The sequence below is a fragment of the Gymnogyps californianus genome, chromosome 4 (assembly GCF_018139145.2).
Source record: "Gymnogyps californianus isolate 813 chromosome 4, ASM1813914v2, whole genome shotgun sequence".
NCBI lineage: Eukaryota > Metazoa > Chordata > Aves > Accipitriformes > Cathartidae > Gymnogyps > Gymnogyps californianus.
In genome coordinates, this window is record NC_059474.1 from 2,746,647 (window position 1) to 2,762,758 (window position 16,112).

General features: G+C 47.2%; 1 protein-coding gene across 1 annotated transcript in view; it reads left to right on the forward strand.

Annotated features, from left to right (window-relative positions):
• Window positions 1-16,112, forward strand: part of SLC4A11 (solute carrier family 4 member 11) — a 140,797-nt gene that overhangs the window by 65,231 nt on the left and 59,454 nt on the right. Inside the window, 1 exon segment of the mRNA XM_050895679.1 lies at window positions 8,908-9,060. Coding sequence (XP_050751636.1) covers window positions 8,908-9,060 — 153 coding nt within the window.

The window sequence follows — 16,112 nt, forward strand, 5'->3', positions numbered from 1 at the left end:
GAAGTATTTAATAATTTGTAGCTCTGTTAATTACTGAGGAGCTGAGGAAAGGCCAGGAAGGATTTTCTAGTGAATGGTCATATATTAACAGTCATTCTGGAAGCTCAGAGGGTTGTTATGGTCCCAACCATGTACCAACCTATTTGATAACTTCTTAACTGGCTAAAAATCTGGAAAGTTAATCAAAGGAGCTCATGTCTTTAGCTACAAGTTCCAGTTTCCAGCATACCCTGGTTTTCCCTTATTGCTGGAAGAACTTGACTGAAAGCCACTGTTGTGGCCTTTAGTGCATTGCGGAAGGTAATTGCATGCAATACGCGTGGGGAAAAAAAAAAATCTGTTTAGTAGCTTGCTCTGGAGAGGCAACATTAAGAGGAAAAATAAGGGAACAAGTTTGTGCCTGCCCAGTTAGAAGTTTCTGATGGAGAGTGTGGTGGCAGCAGGTATGATGGCAGCTGTTGGCCATGTTCTGTTTTCAACCCATGTATATTGTCAGTTTTAATAGTTGTCCTCTGACATATCTTCCTGATGAAAATCCATGGTTTTATTCATTCTTTTGGGTCTGGGGAACAAGCCGCTTGCACAAGCAAATGAACACAATCTGGTATGGCCCGGTAATATTTGGCGTCCCCCTACCTGCCCCATGGGCAGGGCTGTGTGTTTAAGTCACTTGAATCTTCAGCGAGGTTGTTCTGTCAAATGAGTCTTCTTCCTGGCAAATTTAAGTGACTGAGATGATTGCATAGACCCAATCCAAACCCGAAGATAATTGGAGTCCTGATGAAATGCAGCTTGGTAATCCATGTTTGGAATAGCTACTCGTCAAGCCCCACATTGTCTCTTGGCTGTCAGCCTCTTGTACCCTCTCGTGGTGGTGGTGGGGGAGTATCCAGTGCCTGCTAAAAGTGGATTAGCTCTAAAGGCTTTCGTATTAGCTGCAAGTGATTAAATTCTGCCAATGTATGATGAGCTTTTTAATGGACCCAAGAACTTTCCCTGATAAGACACAAAACTGGAGGCTTTCTAGTTCCTCTTGCAAAATCCAAAGGAAGGAGTCCCAGTATAGTGCTGGGGATATCTGAATTGTTGCACTGTTTTAAAGCTGGCCCAACAGATATTGCAGCATAAATTTTTGTCTCCCAGAGCAAATCCCTCACTGCTTGGTCTCCTCTGACTTATTAATTGGTTTTGCTGGCACAATAAATTGCAGTTGTGTTGAAGGGCCCCAAGGCCCCAGTCTGGCTTGGGATATTTGGATGTATTTTATCTGTTTGTTTTTGTTTTTCAGTTTGCAGTTCAGTTTGGTATGTGTGCTGTGGGTTTTTTCTTTTTTAACTTTGTCTTTATCTGTCTTGGAATTGTTTGCCTAACTAGGAGATTAATCTAAATGTCTCTGTGAAAAAAATCCTTTTGCAGTGGGTTTCCCCCGATGAGATGCCCAGTTTACCAGCAGGAGATGCACTACTGCTACCTATGGAGAGCCTGAGGCAGTGGCTTGCAGGTCTCTTGCAGATTTTTATTTCTGAGAACTGGCTACCAGGAGGCTTATAATAAAATGAACACTCCTGATTTCTGTGGGTTCTGGTACAGAACTGAAATTCCACGTGCTGCTGTGTTTTGTAAAAACAAAACAAAAAATAAAAACAAAGCCCCACTGAATTACTTGGATTATTCACAACATTTCCTAGAAATCTGGCTGCAAAATACAATACTGGAATTAATTCAAAAGTGCCTGGGTGGTTTTTTTTGTAGCAGATCAGTTATTTCAGTTCTGTTATGAATTATTACTGAAGTGGCAGCGGAAACTTTATGTTTCCATCTGGCTCTTCACGACAAAAGACTGACTCGAAGTAGGGTTGGAAACATGCGACTGAAGTTATGGTGGGCCAGTAGTTGGAGGGATCTGTTACTTAAAGGATGCAGGTCTGGTCTTGGTCACTCAACTGCTAGACACTTTCTACCTCTGTTTTTTTTTTTTACGAGAGGAGGTTGTGGTTTAATCTGTGCTCTTGAAGCACTCTGAAAGCTTAGGTAGTGGGTTGACACCTCTATGGCAGGTGGCTGCTACTCTAAAAGGCTGCAAACCCATATCTGATGGGCTCCCAGTGACTGTTCAAGAGCCAAGAAGCATCACCCAATGCTTCCCCAGCAATTCTGTCCCTTAAGCTACCTGTGGAGGGGCTGGGATTGGAGGATGCTTCTCTAAATCCCATCTAGGTGACCCAGAGAAGTCATTCGTTTACCTGTGCCAACCCATAATATTTGGCTTAATAAAGGAGGTCTTCTACCAAAAGCATGGGAGGTAAGCTCTGGACCCCTCTTGCCAATTAGTTGTCAGCAGCAAACCCTCAGCAGTCCAACAACGCCGTTTGGGGACAAGCACTACCCCCCCACGGTTGTCTTCTGGGCTGGCATAAACCACGTCCACGTGGCTGCCTGCCGCACGACGGGTAAATCTCCTTAGGACAAAAATAGTGAGCCTTGCCAGGGAACCTCTTGACTGTGAACCAAAGGACAAGCTTAAAATTCTAGCAAGCATCCAGCTGTATGCAGAACGCTTTATTTAATCAGTGTGGCTTAAATTTTTAATTTTGTGGGAGACAGCTTTGCAAAATGTGACTTGATAGCAGCCTTGGAGGGTACTGCTCTGTGGCTACAGCACTGCAATTGTTCTTGTCTGTGAAATGGAGTAATTTGTTAGGAAGGAAGGAATTTTTGACGACTGCTTTTCAGGCTCTTGTGATTCAAAACAATAAGTAACCGCCTAACTTTGAAGTTTAAACCTCAGCAGGAACATGTAAAACTTAGGCAAATATTTACCTAAAAGATGCTGTTCTATCAATACAATTGCTCTCTTTTTGTCTGAAAAAGGAGAGCTATTTTGGTAAGTAGGTGATCATGCTGAAATCAGCATATGAGATGTGACCAGAAGCTTGCCTTGGTTAGTGTGCGAGTAGGATGCTGTTTAAACCCTTTTTTCTAGAATACCGTGCAGACTGGACAACTGATAACACTTCTACAAAGTTCTTCCTAGTCTCTCCTGAATCCTTCCATTGCTTTATCCCTGCCAATATTAACTAACTGTAAGGTTATCTAACCTTTGGAGGCAAGCTGAGGGCATGTTTTTGTGCAGAGTGTAAAGGTCAAAATGGAGGTGGAGGCTCCATTATTAATTGAGTTTCCTTTTGCACCCAGCGTTGGGGATTTGAGTATTTTCTGAGTGATGCAGTGAATCTGTAAGCCTGCAGTACTCGGGGAACAAAGCAAGCCTCTAATAGCTTAAAGCTCAGGCTGATCACTTTAGCTCAGGCTGATTAAAACTTCATATACCTGTCTTGAAAATTAGTGTCTATTGTTGGTTAGAGCGAGTTGAAAATCCACAAGTAGAAGAATTGGATGAAGCTGACTTTTTTAACTTAATGTCAGTATCATGACTAGTTTTTAGGTAGATACAGGGCTGAATTCTCTCTCGAGTTCCTTAACACACTATATTACAGCTAAGCACTGGGATGCTCAAAGGACCAGATGTGATTTTAGGGTCATGCCCATGTCCCAGTTGATGCCCCCTTACCTTTAAAAGCTATTGAATATATATTATTATTGCTCCTGTTGTCCTTCTGTACTTGATCTGTAATTCTTCTGAGAAAGTGGATGCAAATAGCTCGTGGGCTCTTCCGAAACAAGAACTTGCAAACTCCTGCACTTGACTGACTGCAGCAGAGAGGGCTATTTGGCTGTATGAGGTTTATGGCTTGAAATGCTAAGAGTGGGGCCAACCGCTGGATTTCAGATCAGTGACAAAAACATCTAAAGCAGTGATGCTGGAAGGAAAGCCTTTGCTTTTCCCAGGGTAAAATACCTGAGGCGGCTGAATCCGGCAGGAGCACAGTGCGTACTGTTGCTCCTATGTTCTCGTGAGGTGACCACAAGTGCTGTTTTGCAAAACCAGTAAAAAGGGCTGTCCTGCAATTTGCTGCTTGCTGCGCCTAAAAACTCATTTGAGAAATCTGAAATGGCTTTTAACATGGCTAGCTGATGGTGTTGGATTTCCAATCATATGAGCTCAAAAGAACTCTTTTAATGTAACTTTAGCTTTCTGGCTTTTTGAAGAGACTTTGTGGGAGGGGGCAACTACCACTTCTGAAGAAGAGGAGATGCCATCCCATCTGGAAGCTGGGGCTTGGATTTGGCTGAGGGAATTGGCATTGCTGTGCAGACAGGTGCTATAAATGAGAACACTTTTCCAGACTTGTAGTATAGACTACCTTGGAAATTGAGGGTAAAAATCAGTGGTTTCCAGAAACCTGCTTTGAGTATTCAGAGTGTTAACGTAGCATATGTGGTCCTTCAGAAATAAAGCCAGCAATTTTTGCAGAGACTTGGCAGAGGTCGATAACTTCTGACAAGCTTTGATTTTTAGCTTTCCTATTTTGCCCTGCTAATCTAGCTACATGAGTATGTACCTTAATCTCATCCATGTAACTTTTGCTAAAACAGCGGCAGCAATATATCTGCCTAAACAAAAAATGTGTAGCATGCGCATGCCCAGAACTGTGCAACATCTGGGTAATGCCAAAAGGAAAAATGCCCCATCTCCCCCAAAAACCTCCTCCTTAGATGTTTTGTCTGGCTTGCTGTGCTAAACTGAGTCTGCAGCAAAGTGTGGGCAGATGCATTTGCACTCCTAACCTTCTGGTTAGTGTGCGTGCTTGCAGATGCAGATGTTGATTAAAATACCGCGATTGGCTTTGTCTCCTCAGAGGCACACTGAGAGGTTATGTTGGGGCTGTGCCTGGCATAAGTCTCATAACCTGGGATGTGAGGTGATGTTGTTAGTAATATCGCTGCTTTTCTCCTAGGAAATTGAGTTTGGTGATTAAGATTTCAACTTTCTTGGAGAAGTCTGCAGCCCCTGGGCTGAGTGCTGCTTCCACAGAGCAATTAAGCTTTTCTAGGGAACATATATGATGTGGCTGAAGTCGTGCTTCCTGTGAACTACTACTCTGCTGATTTTATTACCCCAGGTGCAGCTGCCAGGTGCCACTAAAGCAGCAGTGGGAGAGGTAATGCTGCCTCAGATTGCTGCAGCTCCATTCACTGCTTTTCCCGACAGAGCCCTGGGCTCTTAAAACTCAGCTCAAAAGCAAAATAGCTGCAGGGCAGGTACCTTGTCAGAGTTGTGAGAGGGTTGATGCCAGCAGGACTGGGGAGATGAAATGGATCTGAGATAGATGATGGGAGTAAGAAGAGAAGGCTGGGGATAGATATTGAGATATTGGAACAAGGCAGGCCTGGGCCAAGCATGAGTTATAGGGGAAGGGGTGATGCTTTAGAGGGGAATGGCTAGGGAAACTGCGGGGTGTTTTTTTTCTTCTTCTTCTCAGCACCTGCATAAAATGGGGGGGTGGCTTATTTTCACCCCATATTTCAGTTCATATGATGGGCTGAGGTACAGAAAGACTTAGGGTCAGGGTGTCTGCTACTTACGGCTGCGCTGGGTGAGGAGTGGATTTTGTTCCTGCAGCACTGAAGGATGGTGCTTGCTGTCCTTGGCCTCGTGCACTTTTTGTACTTTTCCGTTTCTCTTTGCTATGAGGTGAGTCCTGCAGGCTGGACTGAGGGGGATTGTCCTGACCACAAGGTGTTCTTCGAGGTGTACGAGGGCTGCTCTGATCTTCTCAGCCAACCTTAACTCAGTTCCTGACTCTGGCCTCTCCTACTCAGCAAAATCTCTTTTCTCTAGTGCTTTTAGACCATATTTCAGGCTGAAGTGGCACTTCCTGCGCTCAGAGGTCTGACTCACCCTGTCATGTAGCTCATGGCACTTCAGCAAATGCTGCCTTCATATGAAGGTGGCAATCTGCAGTGGTAGAGATGGGGGGGCACCACTTTGGAGGTCTTAAACTCTTCCCCAGCCAATTTGAGGTAGTATGGAAAGGTGTCTAACTCTGCTTTCCACCTCACTGAAGCAACTGCTCATAGCACAGGCTATGAAGTGTTACTGAGACTATGCTTCCATATGGAAACCTGCTTGATATTTACACAAATTGTGCAGCGGCCACATCAGATCCTGCTCTGAACTTCTGCAGAACACCAATGAAACTTTCAGAGGAGCTGAACGGCTTCTGCTGTTGCTTGTGGCATCTGCTGCCCTTCAAGCAGCAGGGGTGGCACTCAGCGATCATCAGGCGATGGGGGGGAAAAGAGCTGCCAGGGCTGGAGGCAGCTATTGAGCTGTGCTCAGAGGGACGGGAAGGTGCATCTGCTGTGCACACAGCTCATCTTCTCACCTCGAGGTGACCCTGCATTTGACAGGCAGAAGTTGCTTGTGTTTTAAAATGCCTGGCAGACTTAATAGGGTGAAGGATTCAAAACAGCAGTGGCTTGAAGCCTCGAGGTGCTTTAGTGACAAAGCAGACACCTGCCCGGGAGTGCAGTTCCTGTACAGCCCAGGTTTGGGATTATTTGCAAGCTGAGTGTTTTGTCCGTCCCTTGCCCAAGGGACGCAAGGCTCTGCTGCCTTTTGTTCTGCTCTTTCCTCCCCTAAAGAGAGAGGAACAGAGGACGCTTCCCTTGCCAGAGTCCTCGCTGACCTCTGCCCAACCCTCTGATCCTACTCCACCCTTGCCCTTCTTCCAGCTCCTGTGCTGCTTCTCTCCTGTCTCCAGCCCTCTCTGCTTTCAGGGCCCGCTGCTGCTGCGCTCTTATCAAGCCAGTTTCAGTGGGCTTGAGAGGTGAATAAATAGTCTTCCATGCTTGGCTTTTACCTGTTTACCCATCTGTGTCTTAATTCCATTAGGACAGTGGGGAAGAACTCAGCCATGTTCTCTGAGCTGTGTGCTCAAACCATTTTGCCCCCATGTGCCTCCCGTCTGACCCACTGAGTGGGAAGGATGGAGAAGCGCAAACCTGTTGTGACAACTTCCCTGGGGCTGCAATCTGGGATATGGCTGAGATGGAAAAGCTAGGATCGTGGATTTGAGCCTACCCCAGGCTAATTTTTGCTTTGCAGGGCTGCCCAAGTTCTCCTGGCACCAGGGGGGCTGTCAGCACTGGTGGGTGCTCAGCTTTGCTGAGGAGAGGTTATGGTGTCCATTCTGTATTTTGGAGGAGCCAAACCCCAAGTTTGGCACTTTATTTGGGATTGAGATGCTTGCGTGGGGCTTCATAGTACTTCCGATGCCAGCAGGCACCCTGTCTGGCTGTTGTCCGTCACTCCAGGACACAGGCTGCCCCTCAGTCCTGGCACATCTGCCAGCCCTTGTGCAGATGTTTCATACCTGGTGGTGCCCAAAGTGCTATGATACTTCGGGTATTGTGTTCAGGTATTTCCTATGCTTTCCTCACCTCACTTCTTTCTGTCTGTCTTTGGACAAGTTTCATCGTGCAGGGATGGAAACAGCTGCCTAAGCTCCACCAGCAGCACGGGATGGCACCCTTGGTGCGTTTTGCTGGCTGTCTGGCAGGCTGGGTGGGGACAGCGGCACCTTGGATACTTTTTGAAGCCTTCAGAGCAGTTCTGATAAGACCAATTCACGTTTACTCCTGTCAAGCAGGTAGATGAAGAAGGCAGAGATCGGGAGGGGGATTAATCCGAGTTTTTTTTTTTTTTTTAATTGGGTTTCCTATGCCTCAGACAAGCAGCTTGAAGAGTCACCTGAAGGCTTGAAGTCCCTGCAGCCCTCCTGGGGAGATGCCGAGTGCTCGGGCCGAGTGCCCGTCGGCATGTCGCTCGCGGCAGGAAACGCTGCAGCCCCTGTCCTGCGTTGCCGAGTTCCTGTTTGTGGCCTCCCTGCTCAGGGCTTGTTTTTTGTGGTGGCGAGCTGCTGGCTCGAGATCCCTCCGAGACCGCGTGCGCTGCTTTCAGCTGCTGCTGCCTCTATGTTTGCTTATACGATGCTTTAAAAAGTCATCAATATTTTAGTTTCCGTTCAAGCCTCTGCCTTGAAGCTCAGCCTCTTCATTTTGCTCTAGTGCCTAAAGCAAGCTAATGAAATATATCCTTCCTGCTTCAAATTAAGCGTAAAAGACTTGTCAGAAAATGGGCAGAAGCTGCTGAATAATCCTGGTAATGTAAAAATTGACATTCTATAATGTCCCTAATTCTCCTAATTAAACATGATACACGAGCATGCCACAAGAGTCCTCCAGCTGCTTCATAATAAAATGTTGCAGTGAACCAGCTTGCTGTTGAATGAGGCTAGGTTAAACTCTAATTAGAAGCTTTGTGAAAGGCTAAGGAGTTGTCCACTGTAATTAAACTTGTCTCGCTTTCTTGGTGCTGCTGCCTCCTGTGACCTGCTCCTCTGCCCCGTGGGGAGCTGCAGGTCTGTCCGTCTGTATCAGGTGTCTCCTTGGAAACCTTTTTTCTTTTTTTTTTTTCCTTCCCCCCCTCAGTTTCAAATTGCTGAATCGCAAGTGAAACAGCCGCGCTGCTGGTGACTTGAGCTGATGAGTTCATTGGGTTTAGGGTGCGCTGGGGCTGTGGCACAGCTCTTGCTTCTGGGTCGCTGCTTGGTGGTTTTTTCGCTTACAGTCTGAGGTTTTTATCCTGTTTTTTTTGATCTGAGAGGAGCGAGGCTTATCCCCGTGGATTTACAGCTCATGCCATTGACTTGGCGAGTAGGCTGGTGTGTGAAGCCTGTGGTGTTGCCCGGCCAGGCTCCGGAGCAGCCCTTTGGACACACGCCTGAGGCCAACCTGAAATGTGCTGGAGCAGACTGCTTATAATTTTTGGCCTTCACCAGACGAGGGCATAAGAGAAGCCCCTCGCAAGGCCCTGGGTGCTGCTGAGGCCTCGCCGCAGCCCTCAGCAGCCATGATCGGTGGGTATGCCCGCACCCCAGTGGCTCTGGGCCCCAGCGCAGCCCGCGGCCCCGCTGACCGCCCTCCCCGTCTCGTTGGCAGGGTACCTCAAGTGCGACACGGATGATGGCTGCGAGGCCAAGGAGGAGACAGGGGGTGAGGAGCTCTTCGACGCGGTGAACTCCTCCATCGTCTCGGGGGACAGCATCCGCTTCTTCGTCAACGTCAACCTGGAGGTGCCGCCGAATGCCGCTGGTGAGTGCCACCCCCCCACCCTCCCCGAAACGGGGCTCTGAGACGTGGTCGTGCCTCGCTGTAGAATTTTGGAGCGGTTTTTGGAAAACCTAATAGAAGTCTGGTTGCTGAGTGGATCTTCAGCCATCCGCATGAAGTGTCCTGACTCCTTCCCCCCCCCCCTTTCTTTTTTTTTTAAAAAGGCCTCAAGTTTGGGGCCTGGGGCCTTGCCGTTGCTCTCGCTGCTGCGGCCTGCTCACTGGAGGAGAGCCATGTCTAGTGAGAAATTGGGATTTTTGGTGCGTGCGGCCCCTGTAAATAATTCAAATGTGGCTCTGGGGCTTCCTAAAGGTTTTGGAGGTTTTTTGATCATGTTTTAATTGAAATGCTGGAGGTGAGTTGGAGCCGTGGATCGCATGGGTCAGTCGCTGCTCTCCACAGCAGCCGGTAAGGGGAGAAAGATTGTAGAGGGACTTTTGGGGTTGAACACGTGCCTTTTGGGTTTAATCCTCCTGACTGGAGGCAAGCAATGCCTATACCTGCTGCGTTGAGGCAGGCAGCAAAAATGAGGAGAAAACCAGCCTGTTAGACATATGTGATGGAGGTTAGGCCCCCACAGCACACAGCTATGTCTATGGTACTGGGAAATGCTGTTGTGTGTCATGCTCTGTTTATAAATACAAACTCTACGTGCTCCAGGTGAGGGCCTAAGTGCCAAGGTTCCCCTAAATATGCTTTGGTAGGATTTGTGACTGCTTCAAGGCAGCTTCATGCAGGGGAGGAGAATAGTGTTTGCTGGCAGCGGTGCCCGCAGTGCTGTGTGGTGCTGGGGGTGAACCCACTAGTGGAATGCATCCTTGGGGCTTCCACCATTGGGGAGCCACAGTGTCAGCTTTGAGTGGTGGCTTGGCTCGTGTAGGCCAAGTAACCCCAAAGGAGGTGGTTGTGCAGTCGTGTTGCAGATGGAGATGTCTGCCCCAAACTGGGCTCTTTGTGTACTCCCTGCCAAGCCAGCATCCTTTAGAAACTTTGCCCAACATGAGGAGCAAGGTGGAGGGGGCTTCTAAACAGCCTAGTTAACACAAATTGTGAAGATATCTAAAATGCTTGCTATTGAGGAACAAAACCCCTAGACTGCTCTAGAGGTTGCTTTTGCCTCTAGCACACCATTTTAACATTCTCTGTAATGCACATGGTAAATGGTGAAGGAGGAGGGCTAGCAAAACCTGGCTTTTGTGTTATGTGCCTAGGAAAATGCAGCTCTGGGACACAGCAGCAGCCTGGGTTTCATCCCAGCAGCTGGAGGCATCCTGGAGCCTGCCTGTGTGGGCACTGACTATTTTGGAGATTAAAGGCAAGGGCTCTGGATTATCCTTGGTGTCACAGTATCAGAGAGTCCTTTAAGTTTGCTCAAAGTTATTTTTAGATTACAAGCAAATCCCAATTGATCTGTAGTGAGCAATTATTGGAAATGGTGATGCAGAATAGGCATGGCCCAGACCTCTGCTGACTATCTTGAAGTCTACTTTTTGAATCGGAGTGGTGACTTTAACTTAGGAATAGTATCTAGCAATTTTCAAGCCTGCAATTTTACAAATGCCATCTTAATTGAAAGATTTAAGGGGAACTGTATTCTGCTATGACAAGTCTGGGCTTAATGCCGTGGGGTGCATTGTTCGGGGATGAGGAATGCAAGTGCTGTGGATTCTTCTGCGTCTGAAGAAGCTGACTTTCCTTGTGTGTCCTCCTGGGCTTTTTATAAGTGTTTTCCCTTCTATTCAAAACAGAACAAAAAAGGCTTCCTTATTTCCCTTAAGCACTGATGTTTGTGATGGTGGTATTAGTTGTATCCTTTTTCTTCAGCTGAGATGTTTAGGATTTTTAAGGAAAAATGGACTTCTGGTGTGCTGGAGTCCTGTTTCTAATGCAAGCATGGAGGTTTTAAAAATGGGCTTCAGGCAGAACAAAAGTCCAGACTTTCAATAAGGGCAGGTGTGAAGTGAGATTTACTTTTTCTTTTTTTCATGACATCATCAAAGTGGTCCAGGTAGCCAAAATCCAGGTTCTTCTCTATCAGGCATAGCATTCCTCACACTCCAGGTGTTTGAGGCATCTAGGCTGTCAGCTCTTCCTTAGAGGTAGTTTTACTGAAGCATCTTCCAGATTGGATTTTATGCGTACTAAATCAGTCTCTGGCTGCAGAGGGCATAGCTGATCCTCCTGGAAAGCTGACTTCTCAGGTGGTTGAAAGTGGCTGAGATGAGCTCCTTAAGCTCTTCTAACACAGTAGCCTGAACTGCTTGAAAAAAAATACCCTCTTCACAAGCTTCCTCAGCTCCTTTCAGAAATGAGGTTTAACTATGCTATGGCTGAGGTATGTCTGGGAGTGTACTGTTCCTTGTTCAACTCTGCAAGGGGACGCTTTTCAGAAATGCCCTCGCATTGCTGCTGCTCTCTGGGAGTTCTGCTTTATACTCGGGCTTTGTGTTCCTGGAACAAAACTGCGGAGCTGAGCACTTGCAGTGCTTGTCTCCAGCAAGACAAGCTGAAAAGAAAGGGGAAGAAAAAAAAGGCAGGTTTTGTCCAGGCAATGCAAGATCCCCCAAACACCTCATTTCTGACTCCCAAGGGAGCTAGTGCACCAGGATCCTACAAGATCCTCTGGTGCTCTTTAAAATGCAGAGGAAAAGCAAGTGTGGGAATGACATCTTTCTGTCCCCATCTCACTTTCTTGCTTTCTCCAAGCTGGGTGAAACCTTCGTTGAGCTGAAAGGCTTCCTTGTGCCAGAGGGCTCGATGTTGCCCTCTTGTGTCATGCAACCCATTGCAACACTTGCTGGGGCTTGGGTAGTTGCTGCCTGGCCAGAGAGCGGCTGACCGTGGGCCATCTTCTGCAAAGAGGGCTCTCCAGTGCTGCCTGTGGTGATTTGTTCCCTAGTGTCAGATGCACTTGCTGCATAAAATACATTTGCTCAATCTCCAGCAGGAAAAACCTTTAAGGTGACTTGAAACAAGGTAAATAGCTGCTCTGTGATATCTGTGAGTCTCTGTGTAATGTTCTGGTTGTCACAGTTCGGTCTCTTGGCTGAACGTGGTGTCCAAATTCTCTCCTGCTGGAGACCTTTTCTGGCGAGCTGCTGCGAGGTTGCTGCCTGCTTTAGTGTAGGGCTAAAAGATCCAAAAATCCCATCTGGGGAGGGGATGAGTTGGTACCCCAGGGTCTGGGTGCTGGCAGGCAATGTAAGTGGAATTACAGATGCAGTGACAGCTCTGTCATCATCCTGTCGAGCTGTTAATCTCCGTATGATGGATGTACAGCTCGCTATAAGCATAATTGGATGCACTTTACTGTAATTCTGTTTTAAAAGATCTCTGTGTGGGATTAAACGTTGAGCCAACAAAACATAGCATGGCCCATAAAACTCCGACAATTAACCGTTGTCATAAAATGCTGGGCTGTGCGCACAGATGTGTATAAAACAGGATAGCTTGAAGAAATGTAGGGTTTAAGGTATGGCCTACCTCATTTTTAATTACCGCTGGCTGCTGTTGCATGGAATATTGAGCCCAAATCAGTGCAGATGCCTAGGCACTAAAATGCTTATCAGTCTTGACACTTGGGTCCTTTCTCCTGGGTGTTTTATTGCTTCCTTGTGGTAGCTGATGAAAAGCTTTTTTTTTATTATTATTCTCTTCTGCCTCTCATCCTTCCAGCTTAGGTTTTGGTGGCAAGGCTTCTGTTTTCGGCAAATGTTAGTAGCTCCAACATGAAGGTGGGTCTTTATCTGAAGCTGGATGCTTTTGGACCTAGGATCTGCATTTTCTGGGGGAAGATCTGGTTTTTAGAGACTGAGACTTGTTCTGAAGTTACAATAAATGTGTACAAGTAAAATGTTAGGTCTGTACCCTGCTGCATATATTTTTGCAGGAGTCAGTACTGTGCTCCTGTCCCAAATGAAGTCCCTTTTCCCTGACACCCTTGCCTGAGGTCGGAGAGGGAGCCCCTACTACAGGAGCAGGGATGTTACCTTTCCTGTGCTGCAGGTGGAAAATCCAGGTTGATGCTCTGTTCCCTGGGAATTTGTGCCAGAGAGGATGAGGGGCATCAGTGAGTGTGGTGTGCAGCGTGGGGGACCTCTTTCCTCTCCAGACTGGTGTGCTACAAGCCCTGCTTATTTCATAGCTACCAGGTTAGCTGTCGAGTGGCTTGCAGGCTCATACATGGCTTTATGACTGCTTTCTTATTCTCTCACCTAGCTAGATGTGTATTAACCCTTCTATCTTAGTACTATCTGGTTGTGAATGTGAGACTACTGTCTCTTTTTTGTATTTTATATGTGAGCTTTTCCATAATTCCCTCTGGAGCCTGGGCTGCAGGCGTACATACCTGCATCCCTTCAGCCTGTTGCAGAAACATTGAACAAGGGGATTCAACCACTTGCTGCTTTCTCTGCAGCACGCTTGGAAATAAATCCCGCAAATGAATACAGCAGTTTGGTTTAGGTTGAGCCTTAAAGTTGGTGGGCAGGCACTGCAAGCCTCACTTGTTGCAGTGGGTCTGCGAAGTGTGCAGGGCTGCAGCCTTGCCATCGATCAGTGTTCTTATCTGCTTGGCAGCTCCCTTAAAACAGCCAGGCAAATATTTTCATTGTTTGGACCTTGTTCTTGCAGTTTGGGGTTTTAAAACAATTCATCTTCTCCTCCTTTCCCCAGATTGCAGTAGAGCAGTTTGCACAGGATTTTTTTCCTAAACTTGGGCACAATTTGTTGGGGATTTGTGGAGCTGTAGCTGCTCAACTTTTGCAGTATGTATTGCCGTTTACAGCTGACGCTCGTGCTGGTGGTTTTAGCTGGAGAGAGGTGCCTGAAGCAGTTTTTGGGGGTAAGAAGGCAAAAGCCTGATGGCAGCGAAAAGCCAATTGGAAAGCAGGATGTGGCTTTGTTGGGGTGTGTGGGGGAAATAACAGAACAAGATTTACGCTTCATGAGAAATTAAAGCCTGTTCCACCCTCCGGACAATTGATCATTCCTAGATACGGAGAATCAACAGTTTCCTGTAATCTGCTCCAGAGGCACACACGTGCACGCCCACCGCTGCTGCTCCGAGCAAAACACGGCGCGCTAACTCATGGCCCAGCCCCTGCTGAGATGACTTTTTTCTTTAAGGGGACGAGGAGAAACGCTAGATGCTGGCGCCAAGGATATTCCAGAGAGAGTAGCGTCCAGAGACAAGTGGTCTGGGCCTGAATGGGTATCATTCTGCACACAATAGTCACATTTCCTCACATTAATACCAAGGTCCTTTTTTATGTCTCAAGGCACAATGCTGACCCACGCGTTCCATCTGATAACTCCTGTTTTAGCAGTTTGATGTCAGCGTGGGATGTTGGGCTCCTGAAGCTTCCTATACTCTAATGGAAAGTGGATACACCGATTGTGTCGTGGGGGGGAGATGACCTCCCTCCGAATTTCCTGATGAGGGTGTTTTCAAAGCGGTGCTTACGAAGCCAAGGGAGGTGCGAGGGGGGGGGTGGGTGGGGGGGGTTGGATAGCGTGGGTGGTTCTGCATGAAGGCAGTGTTCTCCCTCATAGGTGCTTCACCTTGGGTTTGCTTTGGGGCAGCTTCCCCTGGGATTTTGAGCACCCTGTCCCCCTCCAGTTAGAATGGAAAAATGCACCTTTTTCCCCTACCCCAAACTTAATGACAAAACCTATTGCAGCTTTAAAAAAAAAAAAAAAAAGACTTAGCTTTCGTAGTGCGTGCATATCTGAGGAGTTGGGAGGTGTGACAAGTGACACAGTGCTTGGCACTTTTATCTTGTCCCTGGCTCTGTACAAAGAGCCCTGGTCAGTCTGTCTGTGCTGTCTGCCTCTTTTCAATTCCTCTGTGATGGCCAGAGATGTGAGTAAGGTGATAGTCCTTCACCTGCCCAGCTGGTGTGATGTCTGTGAGCATTACTCAGGTGAGGTTTTCCTCCCCACCCTGCCTGCTCCTTTCCAGCCTGCTCCAGAAACTTGCAGCTAGTTGCTTATTCCCACTTGCCTTTAATCCGGGTGTTGGTTTAAGAGGGATGAATCCAGCTGATTTTAGGCTTTCTGCTGCAGCTCAGCCCACCACCCTATCGTGGGAACGTGGGATAGTTGGGGCACAATTATTTATCTAACAATATTTAACCAAAATTACTCAAGTCTGATGGGGATGAGTCCAGACTTGGCACAGCCGTGGCAGGACAGCAAAGCAAAGGATCCCCTTGAGATTGTGCTTGTGCAATCCCTCACTGCCAGTGATGAGTTAGAGGTATCTCCGCTGCTCCTAATAAGCTCCTGTCATGCTGTGTGCTGATGTGCTTTATATTTACTTTTTTTTAAGGCAACAGATTCTAAAAGCAGAACAGTTTTTGCTGCTCGCAGTGTGATTCAACACAAGTGGTTGAGGCTTAGATTTGCTCAGACCCCTGAAGAAAGCCCAGATAAAATAGCTGCTTTTATAATAAAAACCTCTAAACCTTAAATACTTCTGCTTACACCAGATCCTTGATATTTTTCTGAGAAAACCATGGAAGTGCCAATGTAGCATTCTGCTCTGATTTATTAGCCTGTTTACCATGCAGATGCACTGGGGAGTGCATGTAGATCTAAAGTTGTGCACTGACACCTGCACAGCCAAAACGTTCATGCTCTCCGATTTCCACTCCTTTATCCCAAACAAAAAATATGGTCTTAAGATGCTGCAGGCAGCCATTGGTGGCTTCGCTCCAGTGAGTTTTGAGTCTTCTCAGGTGTTAAGGGCAGCACTGGGGACCTATACAAGGGAAGGGATGGAAAGGGGATCTTAAGTGAAAGGAGATCTCTTAAGGCTTTCGCATTGCCTTAAACTCTGGCATATGACTTTCATGGGTTTGTTTTCAGGGTTGTCTTTGCATAGAAGATGTCATTATCTAAACAGGGGGTGGAGGGGAAGCAAGTAGGGGATGTCATTTCTCTGGGTTGCGATCAGGGATGTTATGTAAAGGGCAGCTGGGATGAAACCGCTTTGGAATATAGCACATGCGTTGCCTGCTGTGTTTCTCGCT